Here is a 21,842-nt window from a genome sequence, read left to right as displayed (position 1 = left end):
AAAGTGAATGATTACAAAGGAAACAGTTCCGGGTCTTTTCTCATAATCTCCATAGAGATTAGTTCAACAAAATGTCGGCCCATCAGAGATAAACGTTTATGAGTGTCAAACGAACAAAAATTAATGCCGCATAAACGAAAACTCAAGAAGAACATATAAGTTTTGGTTACATATATATTTTATTTGAGCTTGGGACAAAGGTAAAAATAGCAATAATTAAAATTAGTGGCTAATTTTGTCCTTTTTGAAAGTGTGTTATGGCTATGGTCGCCTGTGTTTTTTAAACTTTCGAATTTCTTAACTACGGGGTCAAGTGTAAAGAAAAATCACAAGGTTTTCCCCCAAATTACGAACGGACTTTAATGTTAATGTTTATATTTTTTAAGTCTGCTTTCAAAATATCACAAGGAAAATAATCTGATGCATGTAGGCTTAGAAAATTAGTTTTCTCAATTTTTCAGAGATCGCTTTTTGAAGTTGATTAATTTTCATGTCGGCAATAAATGACAAGGAATTAGAAGAACTTAATTCTTGATAAATATTTGTATTTTTCCATATGATATGACATGTTATATTCATTTCTTATTAGAATTATTTTGGTGAATAGGCCTAGTAACAAATGTTTGATGTATTAGCTGCACATATTATATGGCTGAAAGGAAAAAGGAAATAAATATATTATTTTGAAAAAAAAACTTCAACACATTAACACAAACGGGGTAATTCATAAAGCAAATAAAGTGTGTTCTAAATGAATCTATAACGAATACAAACCACAGACTTTGTGTGCAGTCAGGAATTCTTTGACTCTTGATACCATAGAGAGAATTATTTTTGCCCAATTTATGTTTGCTTGACATCATTCATATAAAAATAAATGTTGTTTAAAAAGAAAAGTGAAAAGAGAAAAACAGAACCAAAACCAATTTAAACAGAATCTGTAGATATTTTCCTTAATGAAGAAAAAAAAAGAAAAGAAGATAGCCAGGTATGAGCCATTGTCTCAAAACGTTTTTATATCGGGGTAAGATTATTGCTGAAAATGTACATCTATTGTGAAAAATAAAAATATAATATTTTTTAAGTTTTATTGATTTTGTTGAATTATATATAAGAACGCATGTGCATATATGTATAAGCGCTTCTGAGCACTTTTGGTGGAAAGGGGTGGTATAGAAATTATGCACTATTATTATTATTATTATTATTATTATTAGTAGTAGTAGTAGTAGTAGTAGTAGTAGTAGTAGTAGTAGTAGTAGTAGTAGTAGTAGTAGTAGTAGTAGTAGTAGTAGTAGTAGTAGTAGTATAGTTTTATAAAGAGCATAAACCAAAAATTTAATGTCTGATCATCTTTAACTAAAAAAATCACATTTTGGCATCCACTTCATCCCAATATAAAACCAATCTAAGGCGATGGGTCTCAATTTTCGTCACTTACGCATTTTTGTTTTGGTGTATTGTGTTAACCCACCATTAAGCAGGAAGTAAAAAATTGTTCATGGTGGTTTTTAGTCCAGGATCCCAATTAAGCCCCACTGATTTTTCTCTATCATCATTTAAGTTTTAAAGAAGGTGGTAAGATACTTGATCATACTGCACATCAAAGTTTCAGACAATTGTTTTCAAATTCATTGACCTGAGACGTTCCTCAATGTTATTGATTTGTTATTCTATCAATGATTAATTAGAATTTTAACTCTACGGAAAATTAATGAACAGTGAGTCGTCTATTTATATGAGTAAAAATCTCACAATCTTGGCACTTTGTTTTGAATCAGAAACAGATGATAATCGTATCAGAATGAATTTCAATGAACGTTGACCTTTTGCATTGAACAATCTTGTTACAGCACAAATTTCTTCCTTTGATTACCCAGAAACTTGATGTGACATCTTGGTTTTCTAATAGACTGGCTTGCATCCATCAATAGTAGTACATATTTCACAATTTATACTTAATAAATAGATCTTAATTTAAATCTTCCATGCATGGATTTTAGCTATATGGCTAATGATTTAGGACCTGGCTTTACTTACCGTACATGGACAACCATATTATAACGATCTTTGTTTTCCTTTCAATACTAAAAATAATTAAATAGTCATTATGAATTCTCAATTTGATATTAAAAATTTATTTTTCAGGACATTTTTCAAACAGTGCTTGAAGATAATAACTGAAATCATGGGCGATAAAAAGAATGACATGGAACGAATTGGTTTGTTCCAAGAAATGACATATGTCACAATTGGAGACAAGTACAAGCCACAAGGGAAAGGTTTGTTTTAAAAATATATATATTTGATCTTCATCAACAGCTTTTTAAAATTAATATATAGTAATAATAATAATAGAACTTTTGCGTTCACATTGATACCAATATAAAATACAATTATAGCACATTATAATGTATAGTATATATATATATAATATATATATATATATATATATATATATATATATATATATATATATATATATATTATATATCTATATTTGTGAAAGCCAGACGGCAGTGAGCATGGTCAATGATATGATTAATCTCAATTTGTGCATGATCAATATCTTTGCAACATTGATATGGTGTTTTACGGTTATGTACTCAATATCCATTGTTTGGAATTCTACTTAGATTTGACAGGCATGTAAGAGTACAAATGATAATATTATACTTAACTGACAGCTTGTACTGTGCCAGGTAAAACTTTGATTATACTATAATAATTTGGAGCATAAAGCGTATTGAGCATCGTATAAGAGACAGAATTGAGCTCAATATAAGAGTATTTTATGTGTATTAGTTTTGAACAATGATAACAATACGGAGATGTTATTATTTCGGGATTATTATATTGCGAGAAAAAAAAAGAGGAAAAGTTTAGAAGCCTGTAACTGCCAGATCATAAATGGTGCAAATCTGAAATTTTACCCCAATCACAGCTATTTATTGAACTTACTGAATTCAAGCTTTCAGGAAAATATATTGAAAAATGTTAATTTGACCACAAATTTGCCATATCAAAGATTTTGACGTAATTCTCAAATTTTGATGTAATCCGGCGATCCCCCATTAGGCTTTGACTGTATGTAGCCTTTTTTTTAATGATTTTATTGATTTTCTATTGTCCTTGAATTGTGATTTCATCCCATGCATTTTGAATTGACTCTTTTAACTCTTCTTCTTTGTCAACTGTTGTATGACCCTTCTAAACTTGGCCATAAATGAACAAATGCCGCAATCGATTTGATTCGAGTCAGGACTCATTGGAGGCCATTCATCTTTAAAGATAAATTAAATTTTATCTTCCCGCCCTGAAAATTATGTAGCATTGTTAGAAGAAAAAGAAACATTCCAGACTTTGTCCTAATAGCTCAGCGGTTCCTGATAGCTCAAGTTGGTAGAGCACTCACTTCACAAGCAAAGGGACAGAGATCGATCCCAGGTGCAATCAAGATTTTTTTTAGACCCCCCTGTCCACTCAACAGTGATTGGGTAGCTGGATCTGTCAGATCTAGTGGAAAGTACTTTGTGATATACTTGCATCCTATTCAAAGGGTAGCAAGCAATTGCTATTGTCCGTTTCATGCTAAAGAAATGGGGATAAACTCCGGCTCCATGGGCCTGGTGGCTGAAGGACTTTTTTGTCCCAATCAGTCATCTGACTTTCAACCTCACAGGACAACTTCTTACACTGGTAACACTGATCTGCTAAAACAAGACGCAAGTTTGGAAACTTTCGATATCATGATTTTTATATGACTTTCGTACAAACGGCATAGTTTCTTAACCATTTTTGATTAAACTTGGCAAGTAATAACTTAATGTATTGTTTTTGTTGAATGTAAATTTTCGTTTTTTTTCTTATTTTTACTTCGTATTAAAATAAAGTCATTATTTTTTCCAGTTTTTTTCTTTCTCGCACCTTATATATGAATAGATGACTTTCAAAACATACTGTCCCATTTTCACCATTCAAAGAAAACCGTCATTTTTTGTAATTTTTCAATTGACTTAAAGAGGAAAATACTTGTGTTCATCATAAAATAATACCATGAGTGTTTTGAAACTCCAAATTTCTCTGGTGATTCTATAGAGTCCAAAAGATAGCTTGAGAGTGTAAACTCATTTTCTATCAGGATGTGACTTAGGACATTTTGAAAGTCAGCTACTGATAAAGTGTAAGAAATCCAGACAGAGAGAAAGGCCAAAAGAAATCAAATCCAGCAAGGCACTTCCTTTGTGTCATCTTTTCGTATTAATTTTAACCGAGGAGCCAAGCAGAACCAGTGTTTCATTCTAGGGCAAAGCCACACAACGATATTGGAAGAGATGATAATTTAGGGGGACTTTTCTTTATTCATATTTGTCTTGCTTTATAATTGCTCAGATGAACATCTCTAAACTAAAAGAAAGGGGTGAGAGAGAGAGAGAGAGAGAGAGAGAGAGAGAGAGAGAGAGAGAGAGAGAGAGAGAGAGAGAGAGAGTCTTTACTAGGTATGTCTGTGTCTGAACGTCGAAGCATTTAGCTATTTTGGGGAGAATATATTATACACATGCTTCTCTTTCTTTCTTCTACTCATTTGCTTCCTCCCCCACCGCTCCTCACCTCCTCTCCTCTTTCTTTCTTTCCTCCTTTCCCCTCTCCTCTTCCTCCTCCTCTTCCTCTTCTTCTTCCTCCTCCTCCTCCTCCTCCTCCTCCTTCTTCTTTTTATTATTATTATTCTTCACCTCCTCCTCCTCTTCCTCCTTCTTCTTATCCTCCTCTTCCTCCTCCTCCTCCTCCTCCTCCTCTTCCTCCTCCTTCTTCTTCTTCTTCTACTTCTTCTTCCTTCTCCTCTGCCTCCTCTGAGTTCCTATAATTATTTCATTTATTGTTGTGACAATTAATTTGTCGAGTAAGTCAATATGATCGTTCTTTTTTTTTTTACCAGGTTATTTTAATGAACCAGCTGGTAAGGGCAAACAAATGCTCCCAGGGGGAAGCAAAGAGAAGTGTGCTAGGCAAGATGGCTACTTCGCAGAAAAATATGGTCGTGTATTTGAAGGAGAGGGCTATAGTGATCCTGTTAAAATGAGAAGAAGACATAGAATGGAAGAAGGGAAGAAAAATCTCTCAAAGGCTTTCCTTCCTACAAATGGGGATAAGACAATGTAAGTATAATCAAGTTATCGCAAAATTATAAGAAATAGCAGGCTTTAGTTGAAAATATTTTCTCCCATTTAATAAATTTAATATATTCAATTATTATTATTATTATTATTATTATTATTATTATTATTATTATTATTATTATTATTATTATTATTATTATTATTATTGTTATTAGTAGTAGTAGTATTATTATTATTATTATTATTATTATTATTATTATTATCAGATTTGATGGAGTGCATATAATCAAAGCAAGTCTGATTTTATTTACTCATAGATTTCACCCTAAAATCTGTAAACCTTTGTCTCAAAGGTATCAAATCCCCAAAATATATTATTAATATTCAATACCCCCTTTTTAAAATATTCATACCTGATTCAATTTTAAGATAAATATTTCCTACCCGTATTCTTTTACTTTCAGGAATGGACTTGGAACATTTTTCGGAACGGTAGGAGGCAATGTATCTGCATTTAGCCCGGTTTCTAAGGGCAAATCTTCTCAGAAAACTTCTCAGAAGAATGTCCTCACAAACCCAGGGAAAAAGGGAACAGGCTATGGGTAAGAACAAGACAAGACATCTATTACAATCTGTCTACATCGACCGTAAATAAGATACATACTAAACAGTGTTTAGAAAATGATGACTTCTCAGATCAAATGAGTAAACACACCTCTAAAAGAAATTGTTGATCCAATGATCGACTGTTTTTTTACTGCTACTGTTAAAAGGTACTAAAATCTTTGAGCATGAGTCTCTTATTTCTGTCCCCGCTGAATGGAACTCTCTCCTTGTCATTAGAAAAGGAGTCAGATGAATTATCCTAAAAATAATTTAAAAAAACAAACCTATACCCCGCCCCCCTCCTTTTCAAACATTTAAACTTATTTGATTAGGAGATATAATTTGTATTGCATTCGGTTGATGTTGATTATGAATGATATCCTTGTTCATACGTCCATAAATTATGTGTAATGATGTACTCTGTCTATGATTTTAGTTGTGTGCCTATATTTTTCTTCTGGGTAGTTGCAAATCACATCATCATCATCTTCATCATCATCATCATCATCATCTTCATCATCATCATCATCATCATCATCATCATCATCATCATCATCATCATCATCATTATTGTCATCCCCCAGAATCATCTGAGCAATTGTTCAAATGATATGGGATAAATATGAGTGTTGACTCATTGTACTGATGTAAATAGTTTAATTTTTTGTATCTTTACCAAATAATTCATAGATTTCTCTTATATATTTCATTGAACATATGCCAGGACTAAGTTTGATTTCAAATTTAATGACAATTGTTTAGCATCTTTCGGGGTTTTGACTCAGATGTTAAAACACTGACTTAATACTGGTCATACTTGAAAAAAAAATATACTTAATTAGCTTTAATCTTCATTATTAATGAGGACCATAGGAACCTCAAAGCTACCAACGATCTACATAATTATTATCCCTTTGACATTGTAAGGCTTACAAATAAATAATTGCTATGATTTAAACTCTACCAGGAAAGCTTTTCTAAATCACGTTTCATTGCTAGACATTTAACAGTGCACGTCTTTGTACCATAATGTTCAACAGTATTCAATCTATTTATTCTTATTTGATGAAATGGACTTTAAAAAGCAACTACATTGATTTCAATGATTTCAGATATGTACCAGTTACACTGGGCAAATACCCCAACAATTTGAGTGATCCCTATGATAGCAATAAGCAAGTTATTCGGGTTGGTCATATTTTTTAAAATGTTGCAATGGTTGCTGTGAAAATGACTGCATTAACAATATTACTAATGGTAGTTGATCGTACATATATCTTTTCGCGTGCTTTTTCTTCCCTTTTTTTCTCTTTATTTGAGCATGTTTCTGTGTGTGTGTGTGTTTTATTTATTTTTTTTTTTTTGAGGTACACTGCGTCATAAACATCTTTTATCAATAGGAAAATGAAAATGAAAAGGAAAATTGTCTGAATTGTTTTCAACTTTTATCAACCGAAAAACAATCAGTTTCAGTGCATATTGACTTTCCTTCAAGTTAAAACAAACCAAACATGGGATTATTAAATAATTTGACCAAAAATAATTCTTTTAAAATACTTTTAGATAATAACCCACCACAACCTTTCCAATAATATAAGAAATGGATAACACTACACGAAATATCTCAAAGAGAGTTGTTTTGGGTTTTTGTTGTTGTTTTTTGGGGTTTTTTTTTCCGATATTTTAAAATTTTGTGGTGAATTATTTAAAAAAAATATTTGTGCATATAATTCAGATAAAAGCATTCTATAAAAAAGCGATTTGTTCTATTTTCGCTTTATGTTGTTGTAGTCATAATCCACGTGAGCTCATCATTAGCATTTTCAGCTTTATCAGATTAGGCTTAAAACAGACAGTACAATAGTAGATTGCTCAGTAAACGTGTTTGGCATTGTTGAAGTTCACCACTTCTTTGTTTTAAATCACACAATAACAGAATTTGTTGCCTTTTGTTGGTAATTGGCGGGGATGGTGGGGGGAGGGGGGGGGGAGGTTGGGTTCTCGTAATCTGTTTACAGCTTGATGTACGAATTTAGTTATCCTTTAATTAATTGTGATATACAGGAACTCTGTAATAATGCAAATTGAATGAGGAAATTAATATTGATATTTACTTCACTTGTGTCTTTTTTTCAGCTTGAAAGCTCACTTGACTTCCCCTTGAAGTTACCATATTTAATTTCAGGGTTTAATTTTCAGAGTGAATATTATTGCTATTATTTTATATATATATTTTATTTTTTTTTCTTTCTGTGTATGCATGTGTGCCATTATTTGCTTACATAACCAACAACTGCATGGATGCATAACACCAGTTACTCCGGAGTGGGTTTGAATATATATCCATCACACTTGGGAGACGATTACGAAAGTGCCAGAAAAAGAGCAAAGGTGGGAAATGATTTGACAATACTTTATATACATATAATTCTACTTATGCAATGCAGTCAGCTTAAGGGCACAGTTTTAGGTAAATGAACATGACATATATTGAGAGACAAATAATAGGAATGATTTTCATTTATTAAACTTTGGACAATAAACAATTTTGCAAGAGAGACAAATTGATTACAGCAGTTTTCAAATTTGATAAATACACGTAAACAATTAATTTTTTAAAACGATTATATTGAAACATTGAAATTTGTGTTTACAATTCTAAATACTCAATGGGAATAATCATTATTTGGGAGAGATGTGATTACTGTATTAGTCCTTTAGAGCCATAAGTCGCATGGAGCTGGAGTTTATCCTGATTTATATAGCATGAAACGAACAATAGAAATTGCTTGCTTCCCTCTAGATAGGACACTAGTCTATCACAAAGTACTTTCTGCTAGATATAACAGATCCACTCACTGCTGGATGAACAGGGGATCAGAAAAAAAATAGCAACTTACAGTATTATAAAACGAGTGTAAAATATCCCATGCCTTTGGTTTGAGAACCTTATATAATTTTAACATAAAATGTACAGGATGACATTACGGCACTTTTCATCCTCTCAATAATTCACCATTCTTACTCTAAAATTAAAGTAAAATCTGAATAAATAAGAATATTAAATGTGTTTTCTATCTTGCCAAAATACACTTGGATCTAAAAGAAAATATAATTGATGGGAGGGTGCAGAGAGCGCCGTTTATTAAATGCAATTATTAAGCTTGATATAGTACCTACTTAGTATCTGTTGCAATATCTATATGGTTATAGCTCTCATAATTAAATTGAAGATGATGAGAATAAATTATACATGTCAACCTTAAAGGGGGGGGGGGGGGGGGGAAGGGGGGATGGGCATCAATGGGATAAGGAATGTATGGCACTTGTTATTCTGCCCAGAAAACAATATACAGTAGGTACCTGAGATTATTGTTATTATTATTATTATTATTATTATTATTATTATTATTATTATTATTATTATTATTATTATTATTATTATTATTATTATTATTATTATTACTATTATTATTATTATTATTATTATTATTATTATTATTATTATTATTATCATCATTATTATTATTATTATTATTATTATTACTTATTATTATTATTATTATTATTATTATTATTATTATTATTATTATTATTATTATTATTATTATTATTATATTATTATTATTACGATCACTGCATCTGATCAATGAAAGAAAATGTATTTGGCTGACTATTTAATCAACACAATTCCCTCTCGTTTGATAATAAATTAAATGACAACAGCTTGTCTTAACATTGCACTAGTGAGTGAATGCCTTTCACGCCCACTTCAGTTACTTTATTAATGACTGAGTCTGAGTGCCAATCCCAATGACCTCCTCATTTGAGACTGGTACTACCTGTTTTAGTTCGTTGTGTTTATAAAGAGTTTGTGAGTTTGTTTTTTTACACTTGTAGAAATCACCAAGCCCTTTGACATTGTTTTTGACATGTGATAGGTCCTTGCTGTGTTCGCTGAGTTTGACACAATTAAGGGGCTTAATCAGTGACAAACGCAGTCCTCTAATAAGAGTGTTGTATCAATGTGGTTTTGTGGTATCACACTTGCCTTCGAACCTGGTTCAAGTCTTGCTCTAAGAGGTACAAAGTTGAATCATTGGAAAAAGCTCTTTACTCATTTTCCATCACCACACCCAGGTGTAAAATGTGTACCTGGTCGATAACAGAGTTGTTTATTTTATTTTTTGTTTTGTTTTTTAGACAAACGAACAGCACCCTACAGGGGCCACATCTCTTCCTTCATGTTTAGTGTTAACTTGGGACCCATTGTAAAGTACTTTAAGCAAATCTAGGAGATATCGCTCTACATGAAAGCTCAAACTCAAGTCTGCTAAGTCTGTTTTTTTTTTAAATATCACGTCAAAATAAGATGCAATATTAAATGTTTTATTTCAAGATGACCAGTCCTATCACAGACTGGACAGAGTTAAAGCTAGATGCCAGAGCTGGTGTGTGACCTTTGTTCTAAAGTAAACCGCTCTGAAATTTCAATGATATAATTAATATATACGGTGAGAATTTAATGACTCAGTCTCAAATCAATATATAGAAGTCACACACGTCTATAAGACAAACCAACCCCCCCCCCCCCCCAATCCCCACTATTCTGGTCATTGAGCCCATCAAATTTGATAGGAAAGTGAAAATTTGAGAGATTGCCTAGACTGTCTAGCGGACATTAATCATTGTACAAGGCCGGTACTTGAGCAGCGCTGTTGTTTTTCAGCACAATAATGCCACTTCTTGTAGTGCTACCAATAGACCCCCCCTCCTACCAGTCCACAGCCTAGATTTAGTACCGTCTGACTTAAACTTGTCAGGGCCTTTAGAGCACCCTCTAGGAAGAGTTTTTTTGTGGCAAAAGATAACCTTATTTAAAAACACCCAGATTGATTCTCAAAGCTCGCTACACGTTCTTAAATCAAAGTAGCTTAAGAGTAACTGTTTATTTTGTGTTAGTTTCAAATGAATTGGAATAGAATCTCTTGAATTCTGACAATTTTTTGGACATACCTTTCCCTTTATCGAATTCTTAAAAAGAAACTATAATAAGATATAATATTAACAAAAAGACTGTTTTAAGTTTGATTTCCACATAACAAAAATGATTTTATGTATAAAATGAACTCAAAACATGGAGAAAGTATTGTTTGTTTTTAAACCCGCTTTACAATAACTTGAGCTTTTATATAGCCCAATTTCCGCTAAACGTGCTCAAAGCACTTTACAAGGGTCCCTGACCAACACCACCACGTCACATATAGAACAAGACATGACGCTTGTTAGGCGATAATACAATTTTTCCTACAGACATAACGCTTTAACGGCCAGGAACTCATTTTACATCTGAGTATGGTGAGAGAATATGAGTAAAGAGTCTTTTCTAAGGGCTCAACTATGTGCAAAACAATGCTCGAACCCAGGACCTTCCGATCAAAAAGCAAGTGCCATACCACAAGACCACATAGCCCCATGATTAATATGTAATGCAGGTTACATTACTTGTTCGGAAATATATAGAGAAAAAATGCTTCATTGCAGTTTGCCAAGAAAGGTTAGAAATGGGGATGTAATAATTTCAGAGTAATTTTATTATATCAAAGGAAACGTATATTTTTGCCTCGATTTTCATTAAATGTACAATTTCAAGTTGGAGCTTTGCTTTTTTTTCTTTACTTTCGTTTTATAAATTTTTATATTAATCCTTTTTTTTTTTCATTATTGAAAAAAAAAAGAGGAAAAAATAAAATCATATGGACTGTGCTGTACTATTCTTTCTATAATGTCTTTCTTAGATAGGTACTGTTTTTCTGTTAAGTAGTTTAATTTTACACAAGACTTTCATAGGAAACATTTTTTTTCTTCACACAATACAGAAAGAGGTGGCTCAACACAAATCACAGATGAAAGCTGGTGCATTCCGCCTGAACATGGCTCCTGCCTCCTATTTCGATGGTAATCCTTATCGGACTGATAAACCTCTTCCTCCAGTCAGAAAGTCTGCATCTGCTGTCACAAAGAAGGACATCCCTACTCCATTCAAACCAAGCAATCCTGGAAAAGTGGTTTGTTAACATGTTATTTTGTGTGGAACCTATTGTCAATCAAAATATTTTTCTCCTATAAAACAATTATTATATTTGATCAATTCTAAATTGCACCATTCTTAAATAATTTTCATACAAAAAGTAGTCATTACTTTACTTCAAACCAAATGAAATCATGAATATGAAAATTTCATCTTTAATTTTCTAACATCAGTTTTGTTTGTTATGCATCCTTAAACATTTTCTTCTTTTGTAAACAAATTGGGTCTTTTTATAACTTTAAAAAAAAAACCCTCTGCTTTTCATATCCACGATAATGTTGAATTTAAGTGAAATAATGATATAAGTAAAATATTAGGAAGAATTTATTTGAAAATATATTTTTAACAAAATATTTTCAAAAGGAAAATTACTGGATCTGAAATGTTATTTAGATACCCTTAACACTAATTAGAATATATTTGATTCAAGATCCCACTGAATGCAACCAATTGATATTATTAAAAATCTTATCTATCATCTAGCTGGCTGGCATGAAAGCTGGAACATTTGATCCCTATCCGTCCCATTCTGCTGACCCTTATGGCATCAAGTACAAACGTCCAATTCACGTGGTCAACAAGTCTGGACGTACCTTTATGCCTTCTCAAGGACCCAAGACTACTCCAACTACTTCTATAATCAACCAGAATGTTGTTAGGTAAGTATTTAGCCAACAGCATAAACCAATCATAACCTTAATCCCAAATGAAACACTTTGTGAAAAAAAATAAAATCAAAAAGCGTTGAATGTAAGCAACCATTTTTATCACCTCACATTTCTCCTCAAGTTTAATGCCAAATCCATCGTTTGCCAACAATTTTGAGAAATAGGAAACCCATAATGTTAACTTTCTTCGATAGTAAACTTTGTGTCATCTCCACTACCCGAATTCACCATCACTACCATCATCGTTGTCGTCATCATCATCATCATTATCATCATCACCATGATCATCTGTCTTCGTCGTCGTTATTGTTTTCTTTTATGTTAACCTTATCCACATCACAATCATCACCATCATTTTCCTCATAGGCATCTTAATTGTTATTTTTCTTATTATTTATCTTGGACCAGTAAGCTTATTTACGCTTCTGTATTATTTCAATCCCTCTACAGGTCGATGAACTCCATGAACCACAGGTCAATGACAGTGATTTAATTTGTACCACCCTCACCACCACCACCTCCTCCACTTCCCCTACCACCACCAACACCCATCTACATTCACACACACTATGTGGCTCAGTGAAATTTAACTTATGCACTTGTCTTATTGTCATCTTTTTTCGATGAGATCTTTTCATTAAGACTAAGAACCATTTGATATATCTCTCAACGATAAGCATTTCACCATTTGAATAGTATTAATTCATGTGGTATCTCATCGGTACATTTAAAAAGGAAAGAACGTTTGCTGTGAAGTGTAATACATTATGGATTATGAGAAATAACAGTCATTGTTAGCATCCATCATTAAATACCATGGGTGAATTTTTTTCTATTTATATACGTCATTTCAACCTGTCAAAGACAATTCAAACTATTTGAATGATTAACTGGTTTGAAAGCAAATACAACAAAAAGAAATGCTTGCATGTATTTGAGTTACACTAACATTGTCATGAGATGCTCATAATATTTTATCAAATCTATTTACCAATCTCTCTTATTCCATCATATCAATGAACATTGCATTATCTGTAAATATCGATTCATAATTCTTTGTAGTCATGCATGCTTCTAATTCTTAAGTTTCCGGTTTTAATTTTTTATTTATTTTTAATATTTCAATTTCTGATGAGATAATGAGTTATTTTACTTGTTATTTCTTTGACTTTGAAAAATTTATCAGAAACAGCTCCAATGTATATTGTTAAATTAACATTCTAAAATATTCGTAAAGAAATATTAAAGTTTAAACACAAAATGATTTACCCGACACAATTTATTTTTTGTTTTTATTTTACACTGTGGTTATATGTTGTAAACCTCAAACGTCACGAATAAATGAAGTCAATAAAATGGATAGCTTAATTCCTAAGAAAATGACTGGCACCCAAGACCATGATACACAACAGTATTCAAAGAATGATCATTAAAAGGTTTGTTTATAAATGGTTTTATATGTCAGTTTGACATCTTTATTATCTGTGATACTAAATATATTAAAGAACAAGAAGAAAACATTGTTTTTATGTATGATCTTTTCCAAGAATGGTTTTTATTAAAATACACCATCATAAACCAACACCTGTCTTTCTTTTTTTCATTTTCACGCATGCTGTATGCCTTTGATTGCTGGTCACATACCTTTCCCTCCCCAGTAAGTGGGAGAAGGCATTCCTCTTCTACTCCTTTCTTGAATACCTTATGATTAATGCTTTCACGTAGATATATATACTGCAGATTCTCAGAATAGTTGTTCTGCTTATATTAGTGTCCTCTTTAGCAATTTAAGAAATTTATCCAAATCCTCAACAAAAACAAACAAACAAAAAAACCCAAAAAAAAACCCAACTAACTTTTAAACATTTCATGTGATTTTTTAAGAAAAAGAATTAGTGATGTAGGGTTCCTCTTACCCTCGATTATAAATTATAAATGAATTTCCAATTGCAGCGCATCTTTGGGATTTCTGTGTAAAGTGAATTCATTTTAAAATGAAATTTCAAATGCAAAAGTGCATACCTAAAAAAAAAATTGAAAATAAGTTCTAAAAATATATTTCTAATTTTAAAAAAATGTTGATCCCTTTTGTTGACTATTACATTTTGGGGTGAATTGAAGTCTCATTTGTTTGACTTTAAATCAACTAGATATCGTTACCTACTGAATCTAAACACACCAATGAGCTTACGTTTACTTTGACCTATTTAATTTTTAACTAATCAAATGTATGTCAAGCTGATATAAACATTTATTTCACACATATTTTTTATTTTACAAAGAATGATAGGATTTCCTAATGAATAAGGGATATATTAATATAGGATTGTTGGATTTGCCTATAACTAAGGGGTGTATGATAAAATACTTTACCCAGCATGTTCTCATATTCCTAATACTTAACCCCAACTGTAAAATCCATCTTGGTGTCACAAACCCAATTATCCATTGATAAAAATATTGGTAGAGAAATGTTTTTAAAGAGTGATAATAATCACATGATTTTTATAATTGAAGAGTATAGAAAAAATTACATAAAAACGCTCATCAGATAAGTTATACTATCATTTCGTCATAGATGGCTTATGAGGAAGTCTGGCCACCCATGAGGAAATTATATATCTTAACTGTCTTGTTGGGGCAGATCTCGGAAATTCTTTACAATTTTCTAGAAGATAAAATCAAGGCGCTTGTGCCTACTTCACAACTATCACTATAAGCATACCTCAAGGCTATACTACTTGTTTGCTGATCAAGCAATTCCAAGCCTTGCCAATGTAATGAGATGTCAAAGCCATATGGATTCATTTTCTAGTCAGTTTTCCTTGCAATGTTGGTTTTTCATGTGTGAGAGAAGCTGACACTTAAGTGTGGATACATGTGTAATTGTGCGTTAAAAGAGGAAGAGAAGGTTATAAGTCTTCTTGTGATTATTTGATCAATTGATAAAATCATTGTGATAAATATATAGAGTGCAGCACTGAAATCTCGAACAAGTTGGAACCAGACCTGTTTATTCGAGATTTGCGTGTTAGGTATTTTATGAAGAATATGCTGAAGAATGTGAGGGAGGGGGTAAACATAGGCTGTTTCAGTGAGGTCCCAATATAATGAGGTGTAGTGTTAAGTGCGTCTTATTTCATTCAATAACAGGTGGAATAATGTGTGTACTATTATAAGAAGACAAAGCCAGAACATCCCACTGTTGATTACACATTCAGCATGTGACGGCTTTAACCTACGAATCCGGTACCCAATCCCTAGCACTCCTCATTTATCTTTCTCAAGCCTCTCTTCTCACTCACCCCTAATCACTTCTTTCATATCAATACAATAATAGTCACAGCCTCGGGTCATCATTGCCTCACTAACCCCCACTGGTACTGGTACACAATAGAGTGAGACGTTTGCATCAGACAATGGTCAAACATGCTTCGCACCCCCCCCCCCCCACACACACACTTACACATACACACACACACTCTCATACCCCATGCAAGCATGCTTAAAACATTGACTAATACATTTAAGGCCACATAGAGCGATGGCAGTTCTTGTTTCCGTTCAATACAAACATAAGGCAAAAGAATTTTCACAATAAATGTGAAGGTTAAGGTCCATTTTGTTCGAGATTTCCATGTTAGCCTTTGATAGTGTTAGAGATTTTCATGTTGCTAGTACAATGAAAATAAAGGGATTAAAACGGGGAATTTACATGTGTTCGAGATTTCCATGATTTCGAGATTTACATGCTGCACTGTATGTTTAAAAAGACCAAAACAAGCAGACCAACGAGTAAAGGAAGTTCAAAGGGGTGAAGGTGAAAATTTCTCCAACCCTCCACTACTAAGAAATAAATTTTAACAGTGCTTTTTCGCACTACCTTCCTACAGAGATTTTGATAACATGAGGACCAGCTTAGGTACTAGAAATGGGGGCAGCTCCAATCTGAACAAACCTAGACATAAAAGCAGGGATTCTGGCCAAGGGAGGCCACTATCTCCTGCGGTATTGGGTTCGTTCCTTTTGTTAAATTGTCCAAATCTCATCTGTGTTAAAAAAAAAAAGAATTCTTTTTTGTGCATGTGTTTGTTATTAATGTACTCCCTGGATTCTAGAACGCTTTTGGGAGAAGCCAAAACGTTTTCTAGTTTTAGAATCTGAGCATGACAAAATCCAATGCTCATGGGAGATAAAAACCATGTAAATAAAGTTCTGTCACCCAGCTTCAGCATGCTGTATTGCAAAGTGTGGTGGAATTCGGCTTGATTGAATCCATGGATATGGATATAGTACTGTATATAGCATTACTTTTATTCAACTACCAACCAACTATTATCTGCTTCTATCTGATGGTGCATTGACAAGTATTTAAAAATAATTTCATAATGCAAATGAAAGGGGAAAAAATGTGGTGATACAAATTGGTATCATTGAGATTGTTACATACTGATCCAGTCAATCATGCTTGCATTGCTGTTCTGTTAGGCTAAGAAATGAAATTGATTAGATATTTTTCTCTTTCTTTTTTTCCTTATGTCTTAATTATAAAAAAAAATAAAAAATCATTTTCAATTAAAAATAACTAAATAATTTCATAAGTAATGGATTTTAATGAGCATTCAACACAAGCGTGGTTGACTGACTACAAAGAGGAATCCTCCCTCATATTTACACTTTTGTCTTCCAGGGTTATCACATACAGAAATCCATACATGACCTCATCGGCTTAGTTTTAATGACAACCGAGGTTACTGAGATGGACTTGAATACTGGCGTTTGAATTCTATCCCGATGGAAAAAAAACAAAACACTTCCTGGATGACAAAGGAATAACAGCAATTTTTAAATTTAGGAACACAACATTCTTAAAAAGGAAAGAAAATGTCAGTAGAATCTTAAAATTTTGATCCTGTTTTGAGAGTTAATTCGTGGCTCAACTTTTTAAAAAAAATTCAATAGTTACTTCTACATGAAACCTGGAAAAATAATGCGGTAACAGTAACATGCCTTTTATTTCACTTTCTTTTTTAAACCGCGAGATGATTTGTATCAATGATCTCGAGATACAATTCATTTACCTACAAACATTGCTCAGTGATGTAAACATGACAAAATATCTTATTACTATTTCTATAAACAATGTATTTTTCGTTCCTAAGAATTTTTCTTCATTTTATGCACTTTCAGTTGTTTTTAACTCTCTATGTGAATAAATTCAAGCTTCTGATATCAGTTGTGTGTATTTCATCCTCATATTTTATCTTCAACAAAAATTGTTTAAAAATTTTAAATGGTGTTTTAAATAAAAGTTACTTTGTTGAGCTCAATTTTCAAGATGAGACCTTTTCTTAGTTGAATCTAATCTTAAAAATTATCTACCCCGTTATCCTCCCATCACCCAGAGATTAGGGGATTCAGTATATATGATGTCACATGAACAACAAATGGCCGTAAATGGATCTCCAGAAAAATATCCACAGCCTTATGCCTTCCTCAAAGAATGGAACAAAAGCAGATCTCGGGGAAAACCAAATGGTTTCTTTCAGAACAAAGACATATGACTACAACATGGAAAGAAAAAATAAGTGATATAGAAGGGAGAAGAAATGGCTAGAAAAAATAGAAGCACGAGATGGAAGTTGTTAAAAGCAACATGCTCTCCAGAAACAGATTACAATAAGTAGAGGGTTTTAAAAGTAGTTTTTAAAATATGACGGTATTTATAAAAGGGAATGAGCTTCTGATATATTTTAGATAGCTAGCATTTTTATGTGGTTTCAATGATATATTGAATATTATGCTATCGTTTAGAAGGGAATATGTAAGAGTGCACAAATGTCACAGAACATTGCCTGAAGCATGAACATGTTACAAACATCAAGTAGTAATTAAAAAAAAGTAAAATATTCTAGTTGAAACTCATCTAATAGAATCATAAAAACTGACACATGGAGTTGAAATAACAAAGGAGCACCATTTTAATTATCACATAAATTTTATTGGCAACAATAAATAATATAATTCTATTTTAAATGAATCAAAAGACGTATTTTCCACAATTTTCATACATTAGAACACGGGAAGAGTGATCAATTTCCGAACAGTCTCTCTCTCTCTCAATCTATCTATTTCTTTCTCTCTCTGCCAAATAAACACACACATACACGCACAGACACATGCACAAGCTCTGACACACACATATACATTTAAAAAATGCAAAACCCAAAGACCAAACATTCAAACCATGCAATGAATTAAAAGCATCATGAAGTTGCAACATTTTGACAAAGTGAATTGACACTTTGGCCCAAATACGATATTTTATATCTTTTATTTTTATATATTGGCATGGGGTTTTCAACTATTTAGGATCCAAAGGTAAAAAAACTTGATAAGAAAATATTCACAACTTAACTTTATTTTAAAATTCAAACGAAAAAACCCCAACAACTTAATCAAAAGTCTAGATTTTATTTCCATATTTACTGTGCTCATAAAATAAAGAAAATGAAATGACATCTTGAAGGTCTGAGTTATACATCTTATCCTTTATATGCTGTCCATTAACTTTCATTCACTATTATATCTCCCTTGCCTTTCAAAGAAAAAGAAAAAATCCCCAAAAACCCATATTTTTAACATCCTAAGTTAACATAAATTCACTTTAATTTTAAATCCTAATTTATCGATCTCACTTGAAAGATAGCAATGGATGATCAGTTTCATTTCAGTAGGTACGGAAAACCCAAATTTAGATTATATAATTGCTGTCTTTAAGTTGCATTCAATAGATAGAACTTTTTTTTCTGATCAAAATGGTTTAAAAATTATTAAAATTGGTTAAAAATTTAAAAAGATATGTAATTTCGAAATTTGTAGAAAATTGCCCAAATTTGGGCTGTTTTGAAAGCAACCTTTGTCCGTTTTCAAAATGCCGTATTTTCATAAATATTCAAGCCAGACCTCTGTGACTTTCTAACAATACATATCTTTTATAAACAATATGTGTATTTTTTTCCTGAGCTCAACTCTAAGTAAAATAGAAATAATTTGCCCCAAAAGTAGCTGACAAAGCCAAAATTGTAAATTTCAACGCGAAGTTACGAAATATCAGCGATTGTGCCCTTTGCCTGAGCCGGTGTATGAGTGAAGTGAATACGGCAAATGTTGTAGTTGTAGTTTCGTTTTCAGTTGGCTGGTGAACGCAAAGCTATAAATCTTGCTTTTGTATACATCATTTTAAAGCTGAGATTTTAAACTTTCTTTTGATACCAGAATCGTCCAAATTTTCAAATTTTTCTTAATTTTTTTTATCAATTTAAAGTTTTTAAATTGAAACTTCAAACTTTGAAAAAAATCATATAAATGCGAATCTGGTATCGAATGAAAGCTTGTTCAATTTTCTTTCTGATGCAGCCATTGACGTTACTATTAATAGCGCTGACGCGATCAGCCGAGCGGAGAGAAAAGACGACCGTCAGTTACGGTGTTCGAGTAGCGGAGCGCCGGTTCAAAAATCGGAGTTTACTCCTCTTCTTCAACTCAAAGCCATAAAATAACGGCAAATCCTATGAACAAAGCTTATTTTTAAAAGATGAAGATTTCAGATTTAGTTTGATACCAAACACTTTTTATTTGACGGACTGAAAATGAGAAAAAGAGAGTGACGCTTTGAGTTGAAATTCTCGGTTTGCCAATAAAGCCATGACTCGATAAGAGGGTTTGCCGTACCTAATTTCAGAGCGTGAAAAAATAAGACATTTTATTAATTAAATATGATCACCCTGATCATCTACAAAACCATATCAGTTTAAGATTATGATAATACATCAACTTCTATTGGTGCCCTTCAGTCTACTGCCAGTAATTCCTGACCAAAGCAAACCAATGACTGAACTTAATCCTTTATACAACTAAGCAACATCCCCCTCTCCCTCTCCATGGTCCAGCTCTGGATACTTGTGCAAGCTGGTTAAGTTCTACAGGTTGTATTTTCTTTGGAGTTTAAAACAATGAGGCCCATGAAATCAGAAGTTTTTTGTTTTCTTAAATAGAAAACAGTATCAAGTGTTGCCAGCCATCTGAGCAAGACACTTGTAGCAGATTACTTTCTAACAGATCTAAGCGAGACCCAATAAATAAATCATTCCGAGGAAAAGACTAAAAATGAGTCAAAGAGTCAGAAAAAATGCTCATATTGTCTCTGAGGAAAAATCGATTGACAACTTTTTGAACATGTAAACTTTACTAACAAATTAAATCCTTCTTTTTAATGTAAAGTAAAGGACTAAGTTAAGCAGAGCATTGCTGTCATTGCACATTCTCTAAATAAATGACAAATAAATTTACTGAAAAGAAAATGGTACAAAATCATCACCTCAATGAAATTGTGTAATATTTGATAATTCTAATAACATTAATCTATATGTCTACATTTGAAGCTTTGCCACAATTGAACAGTACCTGAAAAGTCTTAGATAAAGTAGTAAGACTTTTAATAAAATGAGTTAAAATTGTTTTTGTTTTTAGAGGTTTTATAGTGCTTTCGGCAGTTTTAGGTCATTCCAGCACCAGTAAAAAGGAAGATGATAGAGAGGAAAAGTTTTAGATCTGATGTTAATAGCACAAAAGAAAAGGAAGACAAAGGGAATGGTTCAAACAGAGAACAGACGATTCCACGAGAAATCTACCGATGTGCAAATTTTGACATTACCAAAAAGTCCCATGCAGGCACAAGCAAAGAATCCTGCTATGAAGGATACACTCAAATACATTTTTAAAAAATATTATAAAAGTAGATAACAGAGAGATGATCTTCAAGGAAAAAAAAAACATCATCTCTCAAAAAAGACACTATACATTTGACTGTCTCCCTCCCAGCTAAGAATCCCCGCCAGGACCAGGAGAAAAAAAGACCAATCTCAATCCAGAACAAAGACAGAGAGCAACATAGAAAGTGAATACAGATATGGGGATAGAAGATACAGCAAGTAACCTCTTTGCCCACCAAGGGAGGTCAGAGGACCCAGGAGTTAAAATTAATAAAATGCTGGGATCAAATAAATCAGAGACAACACAATAAGAAATCATTTAGTTTATCAGCAAATGCAGGGTTATCTGTCACTGATTAGTTGTTTTGCTTGTGGAGACAACAGTCAATTGCACTTGATTCAAAGTTTATTTTCGGGCCCTGTTCACCGTAACAGCTGCTCTAATCCTCCACATCATCATCATCATCGATATCCAAATCCTCATCATCATCATCTTCCACCTGTGATAATTAAAAAAGAAAAAGTTTGGAAATAGAAAATAAAACCAATAAAAACTTAATAACAATTCAATTAAACTTATCACTAA

General features: G+C 32.4%; 2 protein-coding genes across 4 annotated transcripts in view; one reads left to right on the top strand and one right to left on the bottom strand.

The window, feature by feature from the left end:
• The first annotated feature begins 44 nt into the window (after window positions 1-44).
• On the top strand, window positions 45-19,003 carry LOC144973030 (cilia-and flagella-associated protein 96-like). Of its 3 annotated transcripts, none has more exons than XM_078914976.1 (9): window positions 54-200; window positions 2,149-2,282; window positions 4,937-5,156; window positions 5,582-5,719; window positions 8,039-8,114; window positions 11,603-11,791; window positions 12,298-12,473; window positions 12,933-12,956; window positions 17,173-19,003. In XM_078914976.1, the coding sequence occupies exons 2-9, from the start codon at window positions 2,189-2,191 to the stop codon at window positions 17,213-17,215; spliced, it is 960 nt and encodes a 319-aa protein (XP_078771102.1). In that variant the 5' UTR covers window positions 54-200; window positions 2,149-2,188; the 3' UTR covers window positions 17,216-19,003. The 3 variants fall into 3 exon arrangements, with proteins under 3 accessions (XP_078771103.1, XP_078771102.1, XP_078771104.1); XM_078914978.1 differs by lacking the exon at window positions 8,039-8,114 and adding an exon at window positions 6,836-6,911 and having other exon boundaries at window positions 182-200; window positions 17,173-17,363; XM_078914977.1 differs by lacking the exon at window positions 17,173-19,003 and having other exon boundaries at window positions 45-200; window positions 12,933-14,064.
• The window catches only part of LOC144973029 (general vesicular transport factor p115-like), a 32,112-nt gene continuing 28,731 nt past the window's right edge, over window positions 18,462-21,842 (bottom strand). The window contains exon 21 of the mRNA XM_078914975.1: window positions 18,462-21,756. Within this exon, the coding sequence (XP_078771101.1) occupies window positions 21,697-21,756 (60 nt within the window). The 3' untranslated portion in view covers window positions 18,462-21,696. The remainder of the gene's footprint in view (window positions 21,757-21,842) is intronic.

This window comes from Berghia stephanieae, chromosome 5 (genome assembly GCF_034508935.2).
Source record: "Berghia stephanieae isolate SIO BIC M18660-M18661 chromosome 5, UCSD_Bste_1.3, whole genome shotgun sequence".
NCBI classification, from domain to species: Eukaryota; Metazoa; Mollusca; class Gastropoda; order Nudibranchia; family Aeolidiidae; genus Berghia; species Berghia stephanieae.
The sequence above is the reverse complement of the archived record's forward strand: the minus strand, read 5'-3'. Positions and strand labels throughout refer to the sequence as shown.